The 16920-nt window shown below is 44.8% G+C and overlaps 1 protein-coding gene across 1 annotated transcript in view; it reads right to left on the bottom strand.

Annotated features, from left to right (window-relative positions):
• LOC144154764 (uncharacterized) overlaps window positions 1-2242 on the bottom strand; it is a 52203-nt gene extending 49961 nt beyond the window's left edge. Inside the window, exon 1 of the mRNA XM_077685876.1 lies at window positions 2152-2242. Within this exon, the coding sequence (XP_077542002.1) occupies window positions 2152-2180 (29 nt within the window). The 5' untranslated portion in view covers window positions 2181-2242. The remainder of the gene's footprint in view (window positions 1-2151) is intronic.
• Window positions 2243-16920: the final 14678 nt, after the last annotated feature.

Raw genomic sequence — 16920 nt, 5'->3', positions numbered from 1 at the left:
AACAAAGAAGTGAAATGGAGGTCAAAGTGGAAGCGGTGGCGACAATCTTACAGTGAATGCAAAAGTATTAGTGGTGTTCCGTGACGCAGCCCCCCCTTATTACGCGTTCGTAAAGTAGCATTACTGCTCAAAGTTTTAAATTCCCTTGAAATGATTAAGTAAGCATTTCGATTTCGTGTACATGTGAATGTGAGCAGGCTCCTCGCGACATGCCTGTGAGCTAGCCAAACGGCGGTGGTATTACGGTACGCAAAGCAGATATGAAGGTAGCACACTGCAATGAAACGGAAAAAGCCGACATCAACGTAAGAGCTGGCTCATCTCGTGTGGCGCAAGAACAAACGGTTAAAACATGCTAACGTTCGAATACTGTAATTAGTGGAGTTCCACTGCCTATTATGCAAAAAGGGCAGTGTGACAATGCGCCCTTTTACAGCGAAAGCTTTCTTAGTTGGATCAATGGCGTTCTGTCAAAAGTAATACATTTCCTAAAAGCCCAGTTGCTCGACCGAAAAGCTTTGATATAATCTCTTAAGACACGTTGGGTGCGTGACACCGGGGACCGGAAATATTCTTTCTGTTTTTCTCCCTGAAACCGGGTTTCAATTTTGTCAAAACGGGTGTTTGAAACTGGCGAAAACAGAACGGTTTTAAGGATAACACATACGCGGGTCATGTAGGCGTTCAATAGTATACATTTATTTTATTGACCACATAACAGTGCACAGTTAGATCGTTCATAGGTGCGTTTACTTAGTGCGTGAGGAATCGTCGTTTGCGTTCGTTCTTCGCTCGCGATTTCGGTGTATGAAGGTTTGACTATCTGTCGGATGCACGTTCAGCGAACGTTGGACGCACTTTTAGCTTTCGCGGTTCTCTAGTTTAATTACGAAGGGACGGTAAATTTTTGAATTAGAAGAGAGGTTATTCTACACGAGATATGCAACCATCCGTCTACCGCCTCCAAACGTCTGTAATGTGACACATTTTGCACTTTTGCAGTTTTCAACATGTGTGTTGACGTCAGATTCATGTTGCGTTCCTCCGTAACTCGAAAGAGAACCCAAGGCAGTGTTCACGTCGAGGAATTAGGGAATGGAATTGAACTGCCCGTTCATTCCAGGATTGGGATTGGCTAACTTCTGTCATTACGAGGAATTGAAAGGAGTGGAATCGCGAGAAGTTGTGATTACTCAGAATGGAATTGGAATGGGATACCCATTCCGCAAAACTGCTCCCTAAGCGGAAAAATCTTGGGGACGTACGGCTTGCAAAGCGGCAACGGAACAACAGTTTACTTGACGCGCTCTTCAATGTTGCTGCGAAGGGGTGCTTGCTATTGCTAGTTATGAGGCGTGTGAAGCTCTGGCAGCTGCTTTTAGGGCTGCTGTTTGCGAGATGGCGTGATGTAAACAAAGGCATGCCTGACATACAGGGCTGGCGTCGGCTTGTGGATTTTTTATGACGCTTCTTGTTTGCCATTGGATGGCGACGCCAGTCTAGATCCTACTTCGGGGTACATACGTCTTCCGGTGTTGAGTCGCGTTCGGGATGCTGAGCTCACAGAGATGTTTCCGGTGTCAGTCAGGTACGTCACCTGTGTCCAATATTCCCACACAATGCGCACCCCTGCATGAATCCGCGATACGGTCGAAAGCGTGTGTGGAGTCCGTGCAAACGATTGTCAAAAGCACACGAGGTCCTTCACATCCCACCAAAATAGAGATCGACTTTCTATGAAATTGGGCGTGCACTCTTATGGGTTCAGAGAAAACTGTTATTTAGGGCAATTGCTCAGTAGTTGTAATTCACAGTGTTCCATAACAGGTACGACTCACCGCGCTGAGCAAGAAAAGTGCTTGATGCAGGGAAGGATGCGATTTCTATCTGTGCCGAACTCAAAGGAAGATAATTTAGTGAAAATATCCGTATATTCGTGACATCGAAAGTGTTGCCGACAATGAGGTTTGCACTGCTTGAATTGGTCACGACCTGTTCGGCTAAAGTTGCTTTCTTTTTACTTGCTAGCCTACAGTATTCGCGGGGTAATTTCAGGGTGACGCAGGGCGCGTGGTGGTCGGTAAAGGTTTTTCTGGTACAATTGTGGAAGTTTTGTAGGGCGGGGATTAAGACAAAAGCCGATAGTCTCACCTGGCGCTCCCGTGGCGTTTTTTGGGCATAGCTTGGTCGAACGTCTGCTGCACTCTTTGGCATCGAGCGCTGAACAGTTGTTTTCAGAAACCGGGCTGCGAAATAAAGAAGGCGCTAGGCTTGTTGCAGTCCATTGTGTTTTCCCGAATGCTAGAATCCGCCTTTTCTGAAGATTGATCGTCCGCCGGGAGCTTATGTGCGCCAGCTGCAGTCGCAGTCACCATGGCGGTACTACTCGTTCCCTGCATCTCGGTTTTTTGTGTTTGGTAAGTCAGATAATTATATAAGTTGAACTGAACCAAAGAGCCCACATTTATGCCCTTAAGAATGCTAATTCGATAAGAACGAACACGATGAAGTTGCAGTTAACGGCGTCTAACGTGGGAGATTATGTATTGCCGGCTCCAGAGCTGACCTTCTGCCCTTATCGGTTCTAGAAACATCTTTAACAATGGGATGTAGCAAAATATCTCTAGGAACAGACCTTCCTGTGTCAGGCTGCTTGTGCCTAAAGATTTGCTGGAAGGCTGTGTTTTACAGTACACACACAATACATTTTTAGAAGGTAGTCATGCAAAAGACATGCCGCGGACCAGCAATTGCAGAGATCGAAAGCTTGGTGATCAGCAATGACGCGAAAACAGGCGTAACGTTTCTCTGTAGTGACAGTATTAAGTTAGTCTCGGTGTTTGGTGTTTATGTTTGGTGCATAAGCCAATAATAAGAGGTATGGGAATATTGAAACTTTCCAATACGAATCGAAATCGAATCAAATACGAATATGCGAAAACTGTCGTACTTATATGAAAGGTGAATGTTGAAATGTGAAAGGTAAATGTCAAAGATCAATGATATGCCAGTTGATGAAAGCCATATGGAGTTTGGAAGGTGTTGCGGTCCAGTGCAATGCCTGCCCGTTCACCTTGCTAACCCCGCCCGCAAAATTCAGCAATGGGGCCCCTTCTACCACAGCAGCAAAAAAGTGGGTAAGGGTGGTCGCTAAGGAGCGTGGTACGGGCTGATCGACTAAGGGACTCTCCGAGAGAGGGCCGCGAAATTGGTGTGTGCAGGCGTACAAGGGGTTGGGAAGACTGGCAGGGACTTTAGTTGGTTGGTCTCGGCGGACTGGGCAAGGGGCTGGGAAGCAGCATAGTTTGCAGAGGGTACAGGTTTCATGACGCGAAGTTTTTCTTTGCCCAAATCTCGCAAAGCGGGGCCAGAGGAAAATGGCCTATCACCAGAAAATGCCGAGGTTTTAGTGCCTGAAGTTCTTTCATAACGACAGTACGTAAAGAGCACCGGTCAGCGACGGGTGGACACTGAGCTGCTGGGAAATCTTGCTGTAGGCGAGCTGAATAACCTTATTCAAGCATTGACACATAGTAACCACGTCGCGCACGCTGGTCCGATGTTGAACGGGAAGGGCGCTAAAAGCGAACGTGCTGATGCCTTTCAAGAGGTTCAGGATATGTCATTCTCCGACATGTCTTTGTTCGCTTTTGACAAAAGGCAAGCATACCCTCAATGTAAGATATGTACGCCACACCTGCATGCTGGATGTGCTCGAAGAGTTTCTTCTTGGTGCTCTCCAATGGGCTCGCCAATGGTCCGAAAATCTTTCGAAGCTCCTCTAAAAAGGCACTCCAATCTCCGAGGCGATCTTTGTAGTTCAAAAAGCACACCTTAGCCACTTCGGTGATGTAGAAAACAACATTAAGGAGCTCCGCCGGTTGCACGCACTGACTATGTTATAGTTATCGAGCCAATTGTAGGCTTCGTCATCGCGAAAACCAGCGACGACCTGGGAATCTAGTTGCCGGCTGGTCGCAGTCCGCGCAGGAGGCTCAGAAGCCGTTGCATGGGCAGTGCGCGTCTGGGTGTCATTTTCCATCGGCAAGTTCGGCAATTGGAGGTGCCTGCTGGTGTGTAGCTGTAGGGGTGTGATCGGAGAGTCAGAGGGTAGGTCAGGGGCACCTCTACCACGTGTAAGCGGCCTGCAGGAAAAGACGTTGCTCGCTGAGGGAGCATAAATAACGAATACATAGTATTTGGCGAATGCGCACCCATGTGAACTGTCGTCAGCGATGATGGGTACCATGGACAGCTTAAGAATATGAAGCAATGCTGGGCTCCGGTGGGTGCCGGGCGACCTCAAAGGAGGCTTCCGGGAAGTTTGGAGCGGAGAGGGACGTCTCGGGGGTGCAATTGCAAGGTTACCGAACTGAGTGTAAAAGAGAAAACTCCTAATTAACAACAGCCCTTAAAGCCCGACGAATTGAGGATGGGCAGGCGAGTGAGTGTTCGCAGAAGAATAAGAGGGTATGCGCAGGTACAATCCACGGAGAGCTTTGCGGTAGATTCAAGGAATTCTTTAATTGTTAGCAACGGACCTATCGCAGACGAAGCTGAAGATTTTCCAATGACCAATAATGTTTTCAATATTAATACAGTAACGCAGGGAGATATAATAAATATCGTAAACCAGCTATCGGAGAATAAAGCTGTCGGTTATGACGCAATACAAGCGAAAGTAGTGAAGCAAAACATTGACATTCTGTCGGTTCCCCTTCATCATATAATCAATCATGCAATTAACTCCGGTTCTTATCCAAATGTACTTAAAATTGCACGAGTTGTTCCAGTTTATAAGACTGGAGATCCGAACAATCCAAATAGTTACAGACCAATATCTGTGTTAAGCGCAATTAATACCATTTTCGAGAAATTAATATCCATACAGCTTAAAAATGTCTCCAGGAAAATCACGTAATTTGCCCGCAGCAGCATGGGTTTGTTCCCAACAGGACTACGTCCTCGGCCGTTGTAACACTTGCTCAAGTTATAAACAGCGCTCTTCACAAAAATCAGTTGGAAATAGGAGTGTTTTTGGACATTAAGAAAGCTTTTGACTCCGTTAATCATTCAATTCTAATAAATAAACTGGAAAAATATGGTATAATTGCAACTTCCTTAAATTCTTTGCGAGCTATCTTTCATCTAGAAAACAGAAAGTGGTAATTTTTGTTTTATTGCGGAAGTTTGCTATTCAGCATAAGGGGAAATTAAATGTATAGATACACCCCCTAATCAATAATCACCATTCTTCATACAGTGACTTAACATGTGGTGTTCCGCAAGGATCAGTTTTAGGTCCTATTTTATTTTCTTTGTATGTAAATGATCTCCCACTCGGAATACAGAACTCCGCAATACTAATGTATGCGGATGACACCGCAATCATATTTTGTGATGATTCTCTATCTGAAATGCAAGATACCATACTAGCTGAAATGGACAGTATCTACTCATGGTTTTTGAAAAGTAAGTTAACCATAAATACCGACAAAACTAAATGTGTCATCTTTCACTCGAGGAGGAAAGTAATTGATAATAGTTCTTTTAGTGTGTATATAAACGACAAACCAATTGAGAATGTAACTTCCTTCACATATCTGGGTGTTGTCTTTGATTCACACCTACATTGGAAAGAACAAATACAAAAGGTGTGTAAAAAACTTGCGTTTAGTTGTTTAACGTTACCCAAAGCACGGTCTTTCTTCCCATGTAGTATGTTACGATCTTTATACTTCACTTTATTTCAGTGCCACATTATTTATTGTACGGAAGCCTGGGGGCTTACCTATGAAACATATTTTACGCCGTTATATCGATTACAACGACGGGCACTAAGAATAATAGCATTTTCTGCATTCAACCGTCCTGTCAATACAATTTTTAAGGAATTTCTTGTACTTTCTTTTTCAACTATTCGGGAATACAAAATATCTCTTCTAGTAAACACACTTATAAACCATAACTTTCCTGTACCCTTAGCACGTTTTTCTATCCCTGTTCGGAGCACTAGGCAAGCATCCAATGCCAACTTCAACTTTCCAATGTGTCATAACGTTTATGGCGAAAGGCTTGTTCTACGGTGCCAAAGTGTGGAACGATGTACCTATTCAAATGAAAACTGCGAGGAACTTCAAATTGTCTTGCAAGATGTTTTCCTTGGATAAACAGAATGTAGTTTAATGATGCGATTGTGATCATAGTGGATGTTTATACTGTTTTGTGTTTCATTTATTCTTTGCCTATTTTGTTCATTTTCTTTATTATCGAACCTTGGTGGATACCTGCAACTCATTTGTATGTGTATTTTTGTATTGGACCGGAAACTAGCCTCGTGGCTATCGGTCCAAATAGTCTGTAAACTCCTGTCTTGTGATAATAAAGCTCTTGATTGGTTGATTGATTCTGTTTTCTTTCGTTTTAACTTTTTCCTTTTTGCGTGTGTGTGTAAAGCAGGTAGTAATACGAAATACCGAAGATCGAGGGAGGCGAGTGCCCGGGGTATGTAGAAATCGGCTAGGAGCAAGACAGAAGAGAAAAAAAGAAAAACAAAATAGCACAGAAATTGTATTCAAGTAACAAATTTGGGGAAGGGCAGGCCGGGTTGTTGCGAATGGAGATGCCTAATTTTGTAAAAGCAATATTTTTTCTGTTCGATTCAGATACCGTAAGGTTTCTAAGCTGCCTTTCGAAGCATTGATTCCAGCCGGCTACAGGCAGTTGAATTTATGGATTAAGTACGACTCTCTGTATTTCGGGTCCCTTGGAGACTTAAAGTTTGACTCCAGAATATAGAGCTTTAAATCGTCGAAATTGTGGTTCGGCTGGTTGAAGTGTTGCGCGACTGCTATGGAGGCACTGTTATGAGTGTCGGCGCGATGTCCATTCAGGCGTAAGTTGATAGGTTGACTCGTTTTTCCAACGTGCTGCTTTTGACAGAATGAGCATTCTAGCATATACACAATGTTAGAAGAATTTTTAAATAACCTTGTGAACGTATTGGCTGGCAGTGCTATTGTACGGGGAATGGCACCGGTATTCTCAAGATTTGTGGGGAATGTCAGCGGAATCCGTTGGATGTTGAGGCCAACGCGTTACGGACATGTAGGCTAGCTGGCGATAACTGTAAGGGAGTCCCATTTTGTTTCGTCTGTGACATAACCGCTTCGTTCATCCTGCTGCCGCCTACAACTAAACTGGGCGATGTGGCCCTGGGTCCCACAAAAGTAACTCATAGGTCGGTAGGCCGAAGAGTCAGGACGTGGTGATTGTCACCTTGTGTAGTAACGCCGTGGCACCGGAGAAGGAGGATGGGCGGTGGCATAACAAGGTTGTGACTGAGACGTTATCGGTGCCAGCGGGATGAGTGGTCGCCCAGCAACTTTATAGCGGACAAGGGAGCAACGTGATCTGAGAGGCCTAGATCGGTCTATCGAAGCCAGCTCTTTGATAATGTCCCCTAGGCCTGGTGTGTAGCCGAGTTGGGAAGAGGTCGCTGCGTTTGAAGCGGAGTGGTCGTTAAGCTCCTCGCGAAATATCGTTTGTATAAGCGTGCGTGGATTTTCATCACCAAGATTCAGGCCGCCGTCAACGGCTTAATACACACAGACTGAAGGTCGTTGAAGCGTGGACAGGTAGCCGCTACATCCGACACGCTCGTCGGATTTTGTAGGGCGAGGGCGGTGAACGCCAACTGTCCGACAACTTTCAGGAGGCGACGCACTTGATCTGCCTTCAGCCTGTACATGTTCACCCGCCGGCACAGAATTAGAAAGTCCTCAATGTAAGCGGTATATGCCTTTTGCGGATCTTGCATGCGCTCCTCAAGTTTCTTCTTCGCACCGTTAGAAGGAGCTGCCGAAGACCCAAAAATCAGGCGCAGCTGAGTTCGGAAGTCCGCCCGGTCAGTAGTTGAAGCTTCTTTGTTTAAAAACCACGCTTCTGCCACTTGCGTGAGGGAAAAAAAAGACATTCTGGAGCTTTTGAGTGTCGTCCCATTGGTTGAACGCACTCACCCTGGCGTAGATATCCCGACAGTCGTCGACATCCTCTCGCAATGGCCGTTGAATCTCGGGGGGTTGCGGTGGCAGGTCGTGACGATGCAGTGTGCCAGTCCGCCTAACGAATGGTTGTCCGGTTTTATCGCCATAGGCATAGTGCGCTGCATGACACGACGACCCGAACGAAGCTCCAGGGGTGGGACCGAAAAGGTACACAGCGGGATACAGTATCATACAAAGATCGTCATAGCGTATACCCAGAAGGACCAACTATACCTAAGAAAACTTGTCGACTTCGTCATGTACTTGTTATTTTTTTACCCGGGTCTATGGCCCTTCATTATGTAAAATGAAGTAGGCGAGAATTTAAACGGTTTCAAACCCCTTCTGAATCAACAAGCTGACCGAGCGGCTACGTATGTTCTAGAAGATTCCCAGCAAGAAGTTATAAAAACAGCTTGACTGAGGCCCAGGAACCAATACTTGGCGTGTCCTACTCTGCGTGAACCTACAGTGCGAAATATTCAGAATGTAAACAATACGATGTTTTTGAGAATGTGTACCTCGTAAAAAATTTAAACAGCGTAGAAGTAATAACGACAAACACATTAATATTGAATGTGCTAGCGCACAGCGTTTGCAAAAAGAAGATATAGGACAGTTGGTTCACATTTTACTATATACAGGGACTCCGTCCTTGCTCAATTTATAATACTTTGGAATGCGCGGTGCCATTCTGTGTGATCAGTGCCAAAGAGAATTATCTCGTTTATCTCTCATGCTGTTTGTGTACCGTCACGCTCATCGCAAGGTAAACACACTAAAGGTTTGCTCCAGGCTATTTGAATTAACCGCGTTTCACTGCTACAGGCCGGGTTCCTCAATACCAGCGCTGCAGTACGGCAAAGACGAGACTGCCGACTTCAAGGTTTATAGAACCGCGTGGCTTTGCTGCACGTGCGTTCCAAGCAGAACGTGGAACCTAGCTAGTGGAACCTTTCGTTGCTCTTGCGGCATGGTTTTTCATATGCCGCCAAAAGGTGGCGCGGGCAACAGCAGGCGCAGCATGCAGCACTGCAAAGCAGGCGGTCGCTAGCAGCATCAGTGAGAGAACAGGAAAGAAGTGTCTGCTACAATGTGGGGGTGGCGTTGAGGGCGCAAAGCCAGCAACTCTTCCTGGACTGTGTAGTCTCCTTCTGGGTAGTTGTGCATATTTGTTTTCTTGTTTTTTTTTGCCAGGCCGTCACTGTAAGTGCCACCCGTTTCAAAGGGAAAGGCACCACTGCATCATTATCCTCATCATCATCCGCGGTTTTCTGCAGTACATGTAGAATATCATTTGCTATCGAAAAACCAAGCATCTCTGTATTTTTAATAAAGGAACACAGCAAATATTCCTTGTGTACTAATTTCCTGTCTTACATTTGCGTAAGCTCTTCTTCTTGTTCAACAAAGTTGGCAAATAGAAACATATAAACCGGGCTTAGACGTTTACATTTGGCTGTGAGTATAGAAGACTATTTCTCTATAGATATTTTGCTTTATCCGGGTGGCTGAATCTAGTCACAGACAGGCAGACAGACAGACAGATATACAGATCAAAATGTGTGTGTTTAAGTAGCCCAAGAAAGACTATATCGTCTTTAAAAAATATCAAACGAATACACATTACCTAGTACGATTAAGTAGTGACTGATGATTGCCTGAAGATGCAGGACAGTGATTGTGAATTAAAAAATCAGGTTGGTGGCTCCAACATACCATAAATAACATTAAGTGTAGCAGGTTATAAACTAAACAGTATAAATGCAGAAACTGCGAGAAACCATGTATTATGCAAATTATTCTTACACAGCTGATATTCAAGGCGACCGCTTGCTTTGTGTACAGTTTCAAGTTTAGCTTGTTGCCATACAAAGTTATATGGGAATAAGAACTGTCACTTTTAAATTTATGGACAGCAATGTTTCACAAAGAATTACATAGTAACTACTTGAAGTTGTGCAAAGCATGTTTGCAGCGTTCAGTTGACGTCTTTAGTGTTCTGTGCAAAGTATCCCTTGTGAAAATGGTTTGATCAAGTTTCTGGACCGGTACATTTAATGTAGTGTGTGCTCCTGTTAGACTGTGCGGTGTTGGCTACATCCAAAAAACAAAACAAACGAAAAAAAAAACAAATGCAACACGTGCATGCATGCACTGCGCACCTCTCCATCATATCCGCTATCGATGAATTAAATCAGTGCAGTGAAGACTCTCGTACAGCCTACGACCGCGGAACAATAGTGATGGTTTCAAAGTAAGCCTAAAATCAGTTGCCGCGCCAAAATAAACTGCAACCACATAAATTCCTTTTCATTGAATGGCGTTTTGTAGACGGAAAATTATGTCAAGACGTTTTGTTAACTTTAATCGCACACATGTGGAGAAGTGTCTTTTGTGTGGATGGGAAACATATAAGCGGAATTGTTGTATCGGTACTCGCATATGTGTTCAGGCTTAAGTTTGAGTTTGAGTTTGAGTTTATTGTAACCAGTAACAAAGGTACAGTGCATGGTGATTGATAATGCAGAAAGAGGTCCCGAAGTGTGGCACTCTGGTGGGACCTCTTGTAAATGAACACTAAAATAATACGTAGAAGCAATCGCAACAGAAGGAACTTAGAAAATATATATTGCGAAGATTATTGCAACATTACACAAAACTAGCACAGAATAATTTCTTTCACAAAAGAGCGCACATGTTTCAGATATAAAGTGCAAAGACAAAAGGGGGCAAAAGACAAGTAGTGACAAAATAGAAAAAAAAGAAAACTGAGCAGAAACAGAAGAAAAAAGACATGCGAACTAAACAACTCAAAATTGGAGGCCTTTGAGGATAAATTTAAGAATTCATTGTTTGTAAGATGGGAGACTTAAGGTATTCTATTATTATTAGGCAAGTCGTTCCATAATTTAATGGCGGCAAATCCAACTGACTCTTTACCATAGTTTGTTCTGACCTTTGGAAGTATAAAAATATGTTGTAATGCAAACCGAGTTATGTTATGCTGAGTCAAATCAGTTCTACCAATTATAAAAAGCACACTGTTATCAGTAACAAGTCTATGGGTGGTCATTGCATGATTATATAAAATAAGTTCATCGAGCGGGAGGAGGTCCAGGTGTTGATATAAGGAAGTAACATGCGAGTTGAAAGAGCTAAACGTCATGATTCGAATGGCTTGGTTTTGAGTGCGCTTCAAAGGAACTAAATGAATATCGTAAGTTAAGCCCCAGGATGAAATGCAATAGTTCATATGGCTGTAAATAAACGCATAGTAAAGAGTTAGAAGCGTAGGGAGGGGGAAATATTTTCTTGCCTTAATTAATACTCTGATTCCGTAAGCCATCTTTTTTTTAGTTTACGTGGTTAACAAATTTTAAGGAGCTGTCAAGTTCAACCCCAAAAATGGGCATTCATCAGTCGGTAGAATGGCATCAGAGTTAATGTAAACAGGATCAATAGAAGTTAGAGTATTCAATCGAGATGAAAATACCACAAATGTAGTTTTGGAAGAATTGATTAATAGACCGTTGCTCTGAGACCATGACCAATTATTACTAATATCGACGTTTTGGTTAGTAGTAAGAACATCAATGGATGAGTGTGATGTGTAGATGGTGGTATCGTCAGCGTAGAGTAGGCAATTAGACAATTTGAGGGAGGAAGGAAGGTCATTAATGTATAATAAAACTAAAAGAGGGCCGAGAATTGAACCTTTCGGAACGCCTATGTTTGTGGTTTTAGTGTCTGAGAGTGTAACAGATATATTAATAATTTGTTCACAATTAAATAAGAAACATCTTAAACGAGGCAGCGGCGGCCCGTAAACACCGTATAAGGAGAGTTTCGAAAACAGGATGTCATGAATAATGCTGTCAAGCGCTTTGGTGAATTCGATGAAAATACCCCCACAAATAATGCCCTGGTTAATTTAGAGTGTAGTATAATCTGTAAGAGCTATCATGGCAAGGTTAGTAGATAAACCACGCCTAAAACCGAATTGCCTAGACGTTACCACATCAAATTTATTTACATATGATGAGAGGCGTCTTTATATGATTTTTTCAATCACCTTGCTGAAAAATGGTAGAATTGAAATCGGGCGGTAGTTATTCATTATTGCCTTATCGCCTTTTTTGAAAGCAGGAATTATCAAGCTTTTTTTTAGTTCACGGGGAAATACTCCAGATTTCAAAATCAGGTTAACTACATGGGTGAAGATATCACTTACGGCGTCTACGTTCTCTTTGATGCAAGGGGCGTGAATTTCATCGTGTCCGGGGCTTGTATTTTTAAGATTAAGAATTGTTGCGCGGACTTCGATGGCTGTTGCCTGATACAAGAAGAAAGAATGCGAAGCGCGTGCAATGTTATTGACTATGTGCGTTGATGGTGATAAGGAAAAAGTTTCAGAAAAGAAAGTGCTGAAAGCATTTGCCATATCAGAGGGATTAGAACACGTTCTAGAACCATGGCGTATTTCGGTGATCTCAGCTTTGCATTGGCTGTTAAGAAAAGAATTTAATATAAGCCACTGCTTAGCGGTGTTGTTACTAGTCTGCAAAATTTTGTTTTCGTGGAAGTTAGTCTTGGCCTTTTTCAGCAAGTTTGTTAGAAGGTTCGAATACTTTTTGTAGCGGGCTTTCAACTGAGGGTTGTATGGCTGCCTTTTTGTTTTGTGATATAGATTACATTTTTTCGTAAACTTTTTAACAATCCTTGTGTGAGCCAAGGGTTTTCAGGTGAAAAGTTGGTATTTCTACAGCAATATTGTGTGTTCTTTTTTTATCGTACAGTGTAGCTACCCATGCAGCTCATTTATTTCTTGCAAAAAAAATTATTTCTACGAGGGCCTTAGCTCTTTAAGGCTCTGCGCGTAGCTGCATGCATTTCCTGAGCTCGGCGAAACTGAGTGCCTTGTGTAAATTGGTGCCTTTGTCGTCGTTTTCTTCATCCCCTATGCTTCTGTTGACCTATGTGCTTGCGAAAGTTCGAAAGTTCTTACATTCTCCTACCCGACAAGAGTATGTGCGAGCGAGATAAACGAAATTGATGCAGGTCCTATCGACAGACGCTAATGTTCTATAGCCGAGTCCTGGGCGAAGATATAGCTCCGTCTGTCGGTCGTATCAAGCCGGGGTCTGAATTTATGCTCTTTTTCTGATCTTCGGCCTTTTGTTGCGCCTAGTGTTCGCCTTTCTTTTGATTTTAGTTCTGTTTTTCTTCATGAAGCCTACGTCAGGCGATGAACCACAGGCATATTTTCCTCTGCACGCTGACCTCAGGTATTGGTTCATTGAAGTCTTGCACTTGTACCTCACACACCTATTGGAACATCGCATGTCTCCATCTTCTGTATTGTCAATTGTCGCGGTACCACAACGTTCTCCAGGTGTCTTCTATTTCAGAACACATCTGGTGGCCTTCTTAGTCGTAGTTGTCATGATGCTCAAGGCAGCATTCTTATCTGGTCTCTTTCCTGAAGAAGGGGGTGTGCGACCTTAGGCTGCGTCCCTCAAGCCGACGTGGAGGTGAATGGTCATCAAGGGGCCCGTGAGCTTACGAAGACCAAAATCGGGCAGTTTCTCTTTTGTGGCCTTTCCTTGGTGTAGTTATAGATGCTGCCCTTTTGGTGCCTGGGTCGCCAATCTATGCCGTGCGCACTCCTGTCGCAGTCACAGATCTCCGAAGCGTGGTAATTTTATATAGTCTGGTGCAGTTTTGCGTGGGTTTTGGCGGAGTTATTCATCATCTGTATTTACATTTACGGTTTTGTGGAAGTTCTGCACACAGTCTGTAGGAAATCGCATGGCTGCACACCGGCATGCAGTGGAGCATTCGTCATCTTCAGTCGTGTAGCCTTTGCCGATGACACCATCCGAAGCTAGACCATCGTACAGAGTGTTTTATTTTGGTGGGGAGACAGCCGACGTGGATAGCGCTGAGTATTGCTGAGTTTCTTTCCGTTGCTGGTGTGGTGTCCCCAGTATCATGTCATCTTCTGTTCCGATCGAGAGAGAGAATAAACGTTTATTTAAATCATCAGGGGGGATTGTTCTGAAGGTTGAACGAGGCGTCCTCAGTCCAGGATGCCAAGAGCGTGGGCAGCATCGACAGCCCTTTGAGCCAGCCGAAGCTGGTCGTCGAGGCTGGTGCTCGCCAAGGCGCACTCCCAAAGCTCGACAGTGGAAAGTTGCAGGTTGGGAGGAATCAGTGGAGATTGGTCGCATCCTCCGACCATATGGATCGAGCGAGGCACATTCGTCGGTCGTATGCGAAGCGCCGTCTCAGACGTGTGGTTATTCATACAGCCACATGCCATCGTTGGGGCTGATGATGAAGCCATGCTTGACTGTTCTTGGGGTCGATGATCGATTACCAAAATGCCCTTCGATGCCTTGGAAGTATTTTGCTCGCGAAGTCTTATTTCCAGTAAGACGATAATCCTTTTCACTCCTTTCACCGACTCTAGAGCGTCGTCGTGTTGGCTGTCAAGTTTGGCTCTACTAACCAGTGCTTCCAGCTTCGTATTGGTTCTCTCAAGTCGGTCGGCGCTGTGCTGGCGCCTGGCTAATGAAACAGCGGCCTCGACGTTTTTTGTGGGCGCCAGATTTGGCGTAACTTCGGCGATAAGTATCTCCTTGAATTCACGCAGGCTTTTCCGGACAACCTTCCGCCGGGGTATCTTGATGCGCAGTGCGGTCGAAATTCCGCTCCATGGCTCACCTCGTCATGTCGCCTGACGTACCGGGTTTCGGCCCCATGTGGAAGAACCCCCAGAGAGGCAACTGAGGAGGCCGTCATCGATAGAAAAATCATATATATTTACAATGTTTTTATAGAACCGTACTGTGCGCAGTCATCTTGCCGCATCTCCTGGTCGTCGCATTCTTAATCGCCTATGCATCTGTTGACCTAGGTGCCTGCGTCGTCTTCACCGCCATCGAAAGTACTAGCATAACCCATTTACCCTCCCCTTCCCAACCCATGCACACACCTTCCGATTCGGAGTTCGGTGCACAAACTATTCGGCGACGAATTATCGGCTGCTCGCTCGCTTGAAACAACCGTAAATTTTTTATTTCCTCATAACGTGGGTTATGAACAGCAATCTAGACCAGTAATTGCAGCGTTAGATCGATGCCATGTTTTGATTATTGCCAGTGTGTTTTAGGAACTGGTCATTTGTATAATTTTGTTCACTACCTTGTTCCGAAAACATCCCTAATGGAGCCAGTTGACCGAATTCGTTTGCGCATGTTTTAATTTACAACACGACGTAAATTATATTCATTCTTCTTTGTGGCATGCAAATCGGTTAAGAATTAGCCGGAGTTTGTGATGGTAAATTTGAATTCCATAGGTTTTTCTGAAGTATAAAATTCACACTCCCACTACTCACAGGAAAGCTGCTTTGAAAACATTGGGTTGTCCCAAAATATGCAAAGAAAATTATGAAGAGTTTTAGGCGGGCGGTGCTGTCACGTTAAAATGTATTTGCAAATAATGTTGTCGGCAGCTTTTTAAATGCAGAGCATTTCAGTAACTCACGATGTCACCCGCGTTGGCATCCGTAGTCCGCGTCCGCATCGCTCCCCCTACACTACATAAAAAAAGAATACTTGCCGGCGGTTTCGATCCTACGACTCTGCGGGCGGAATGCAAGGTGCACGGTACTCTACCAACTGAGCCACAAAGCAGACACACAACGGAAGGTTACGAACGTGCCTTATATCCTTGACCCATTCAACCGTCGGCCAGAGGTGCGCCCTCTCCCCCGCGTCCTCCTCGCCTTCTCTCCGCTCGCAACGCCCTCTCTCGCCGCGTTCGGTTCGGGCACACAACAGGTGGGGACGTGCGCAACACCCTCTTTCGACGCGTTAGGTTCGCGCGCAAGAACAGGTGGGGCGCTCGCATCGCGCTCTCTCGCCGCGGTCGGTTCGCGCTTAAACCACATATGTCGTTCGCGCGCGCTGCGGTCGCTAACATCTGTGGCGTGATCGTGACGTCAGCATCACGCGTTCGCGTGGTGGCGATTTCGGCGCTATAACACTCTCTCGCGAGGGGCATTGGATTGGATTCGATTGGATTGCCTTGGATTTGGATTGGATTGGATTAAAGTGGATTGTGTTGGATTGTGTTGCGTCATAGCCGCGCCATGTTGCGTCATATCCGCTCCACGTTGCGTCATAGCCGCGGCAGGGGGTTCACGGCACGTTTCACCATCGACTTCATCGACAATGTCTACGCTGGAAGACAACAATTACAACAACAACAACCAATACGTAATCCATACGACTTGCAGGCGCGCCCCCCCGCAGAAATGCTCTGCATTTGATCATGCCCCTCGCGAGGGGGAGGTTCTTTTCTTTCTCTCGGCGCGCACGGCGGGCCAGTTCGGTGCGTGCGTAAGCGAGTCGGCGTGCGAAGGGTTGCGCGGGTTCCTTTAACGCCTCCACGGGCTGAAAGTTTTGCTGCATTATAAAATATATTTTACAGAAACGTCTGCGATATTGTCGTGGAGGTAGCACGGGTCCTTTTGAAAACAGCTGCGGCATCTGTATCTCTGAATTCTGATGAAGCGTCTACTGGTTATGCGTAGGGATACCAGTCATTCACGTATTCAGACGAACCAACCTTCATTTGGTATTTACAAAGTTATATTCATCCCATTTCATTTCTTCGCCTCTACAGACACCCCCCGCCGTAAAGTGTCAACTAGTCCGAGATTTATTCCCTTGAAAACCTTGTAACTGGTCTCACGGTTTCCGAAGGGTCACCGTATTGATATAAGAAACAGCTATTCCTTCACGATGAGCTCCCACAACCTCTCTAATGCGCTAAAAAAGCCACCCAAAAAGCCCCCCGAGGA

Source organism: Haemaphysalis longicornis, unplaced genomic scaffold, assembly GCF_048455015.1.
Source record: "Haemaphysalis longicornis isolate Haplotype H1 unplaced genomic scaffold, Haemaphysalis longicornis Haplotype H1 scaffold_90, whole genome shotgun sequence".
In the NCBI taxonomy this organism is placed as follows: Eukaryota; Metazoa; Arthropoda; class Arachnida; order Ixodida; family Ixodidae; genus Haemaphysalis; species Haemaphysalis longicornis.
This window is presented reverse-complemented; position numbering and strand designations above follow the sequence as displayed.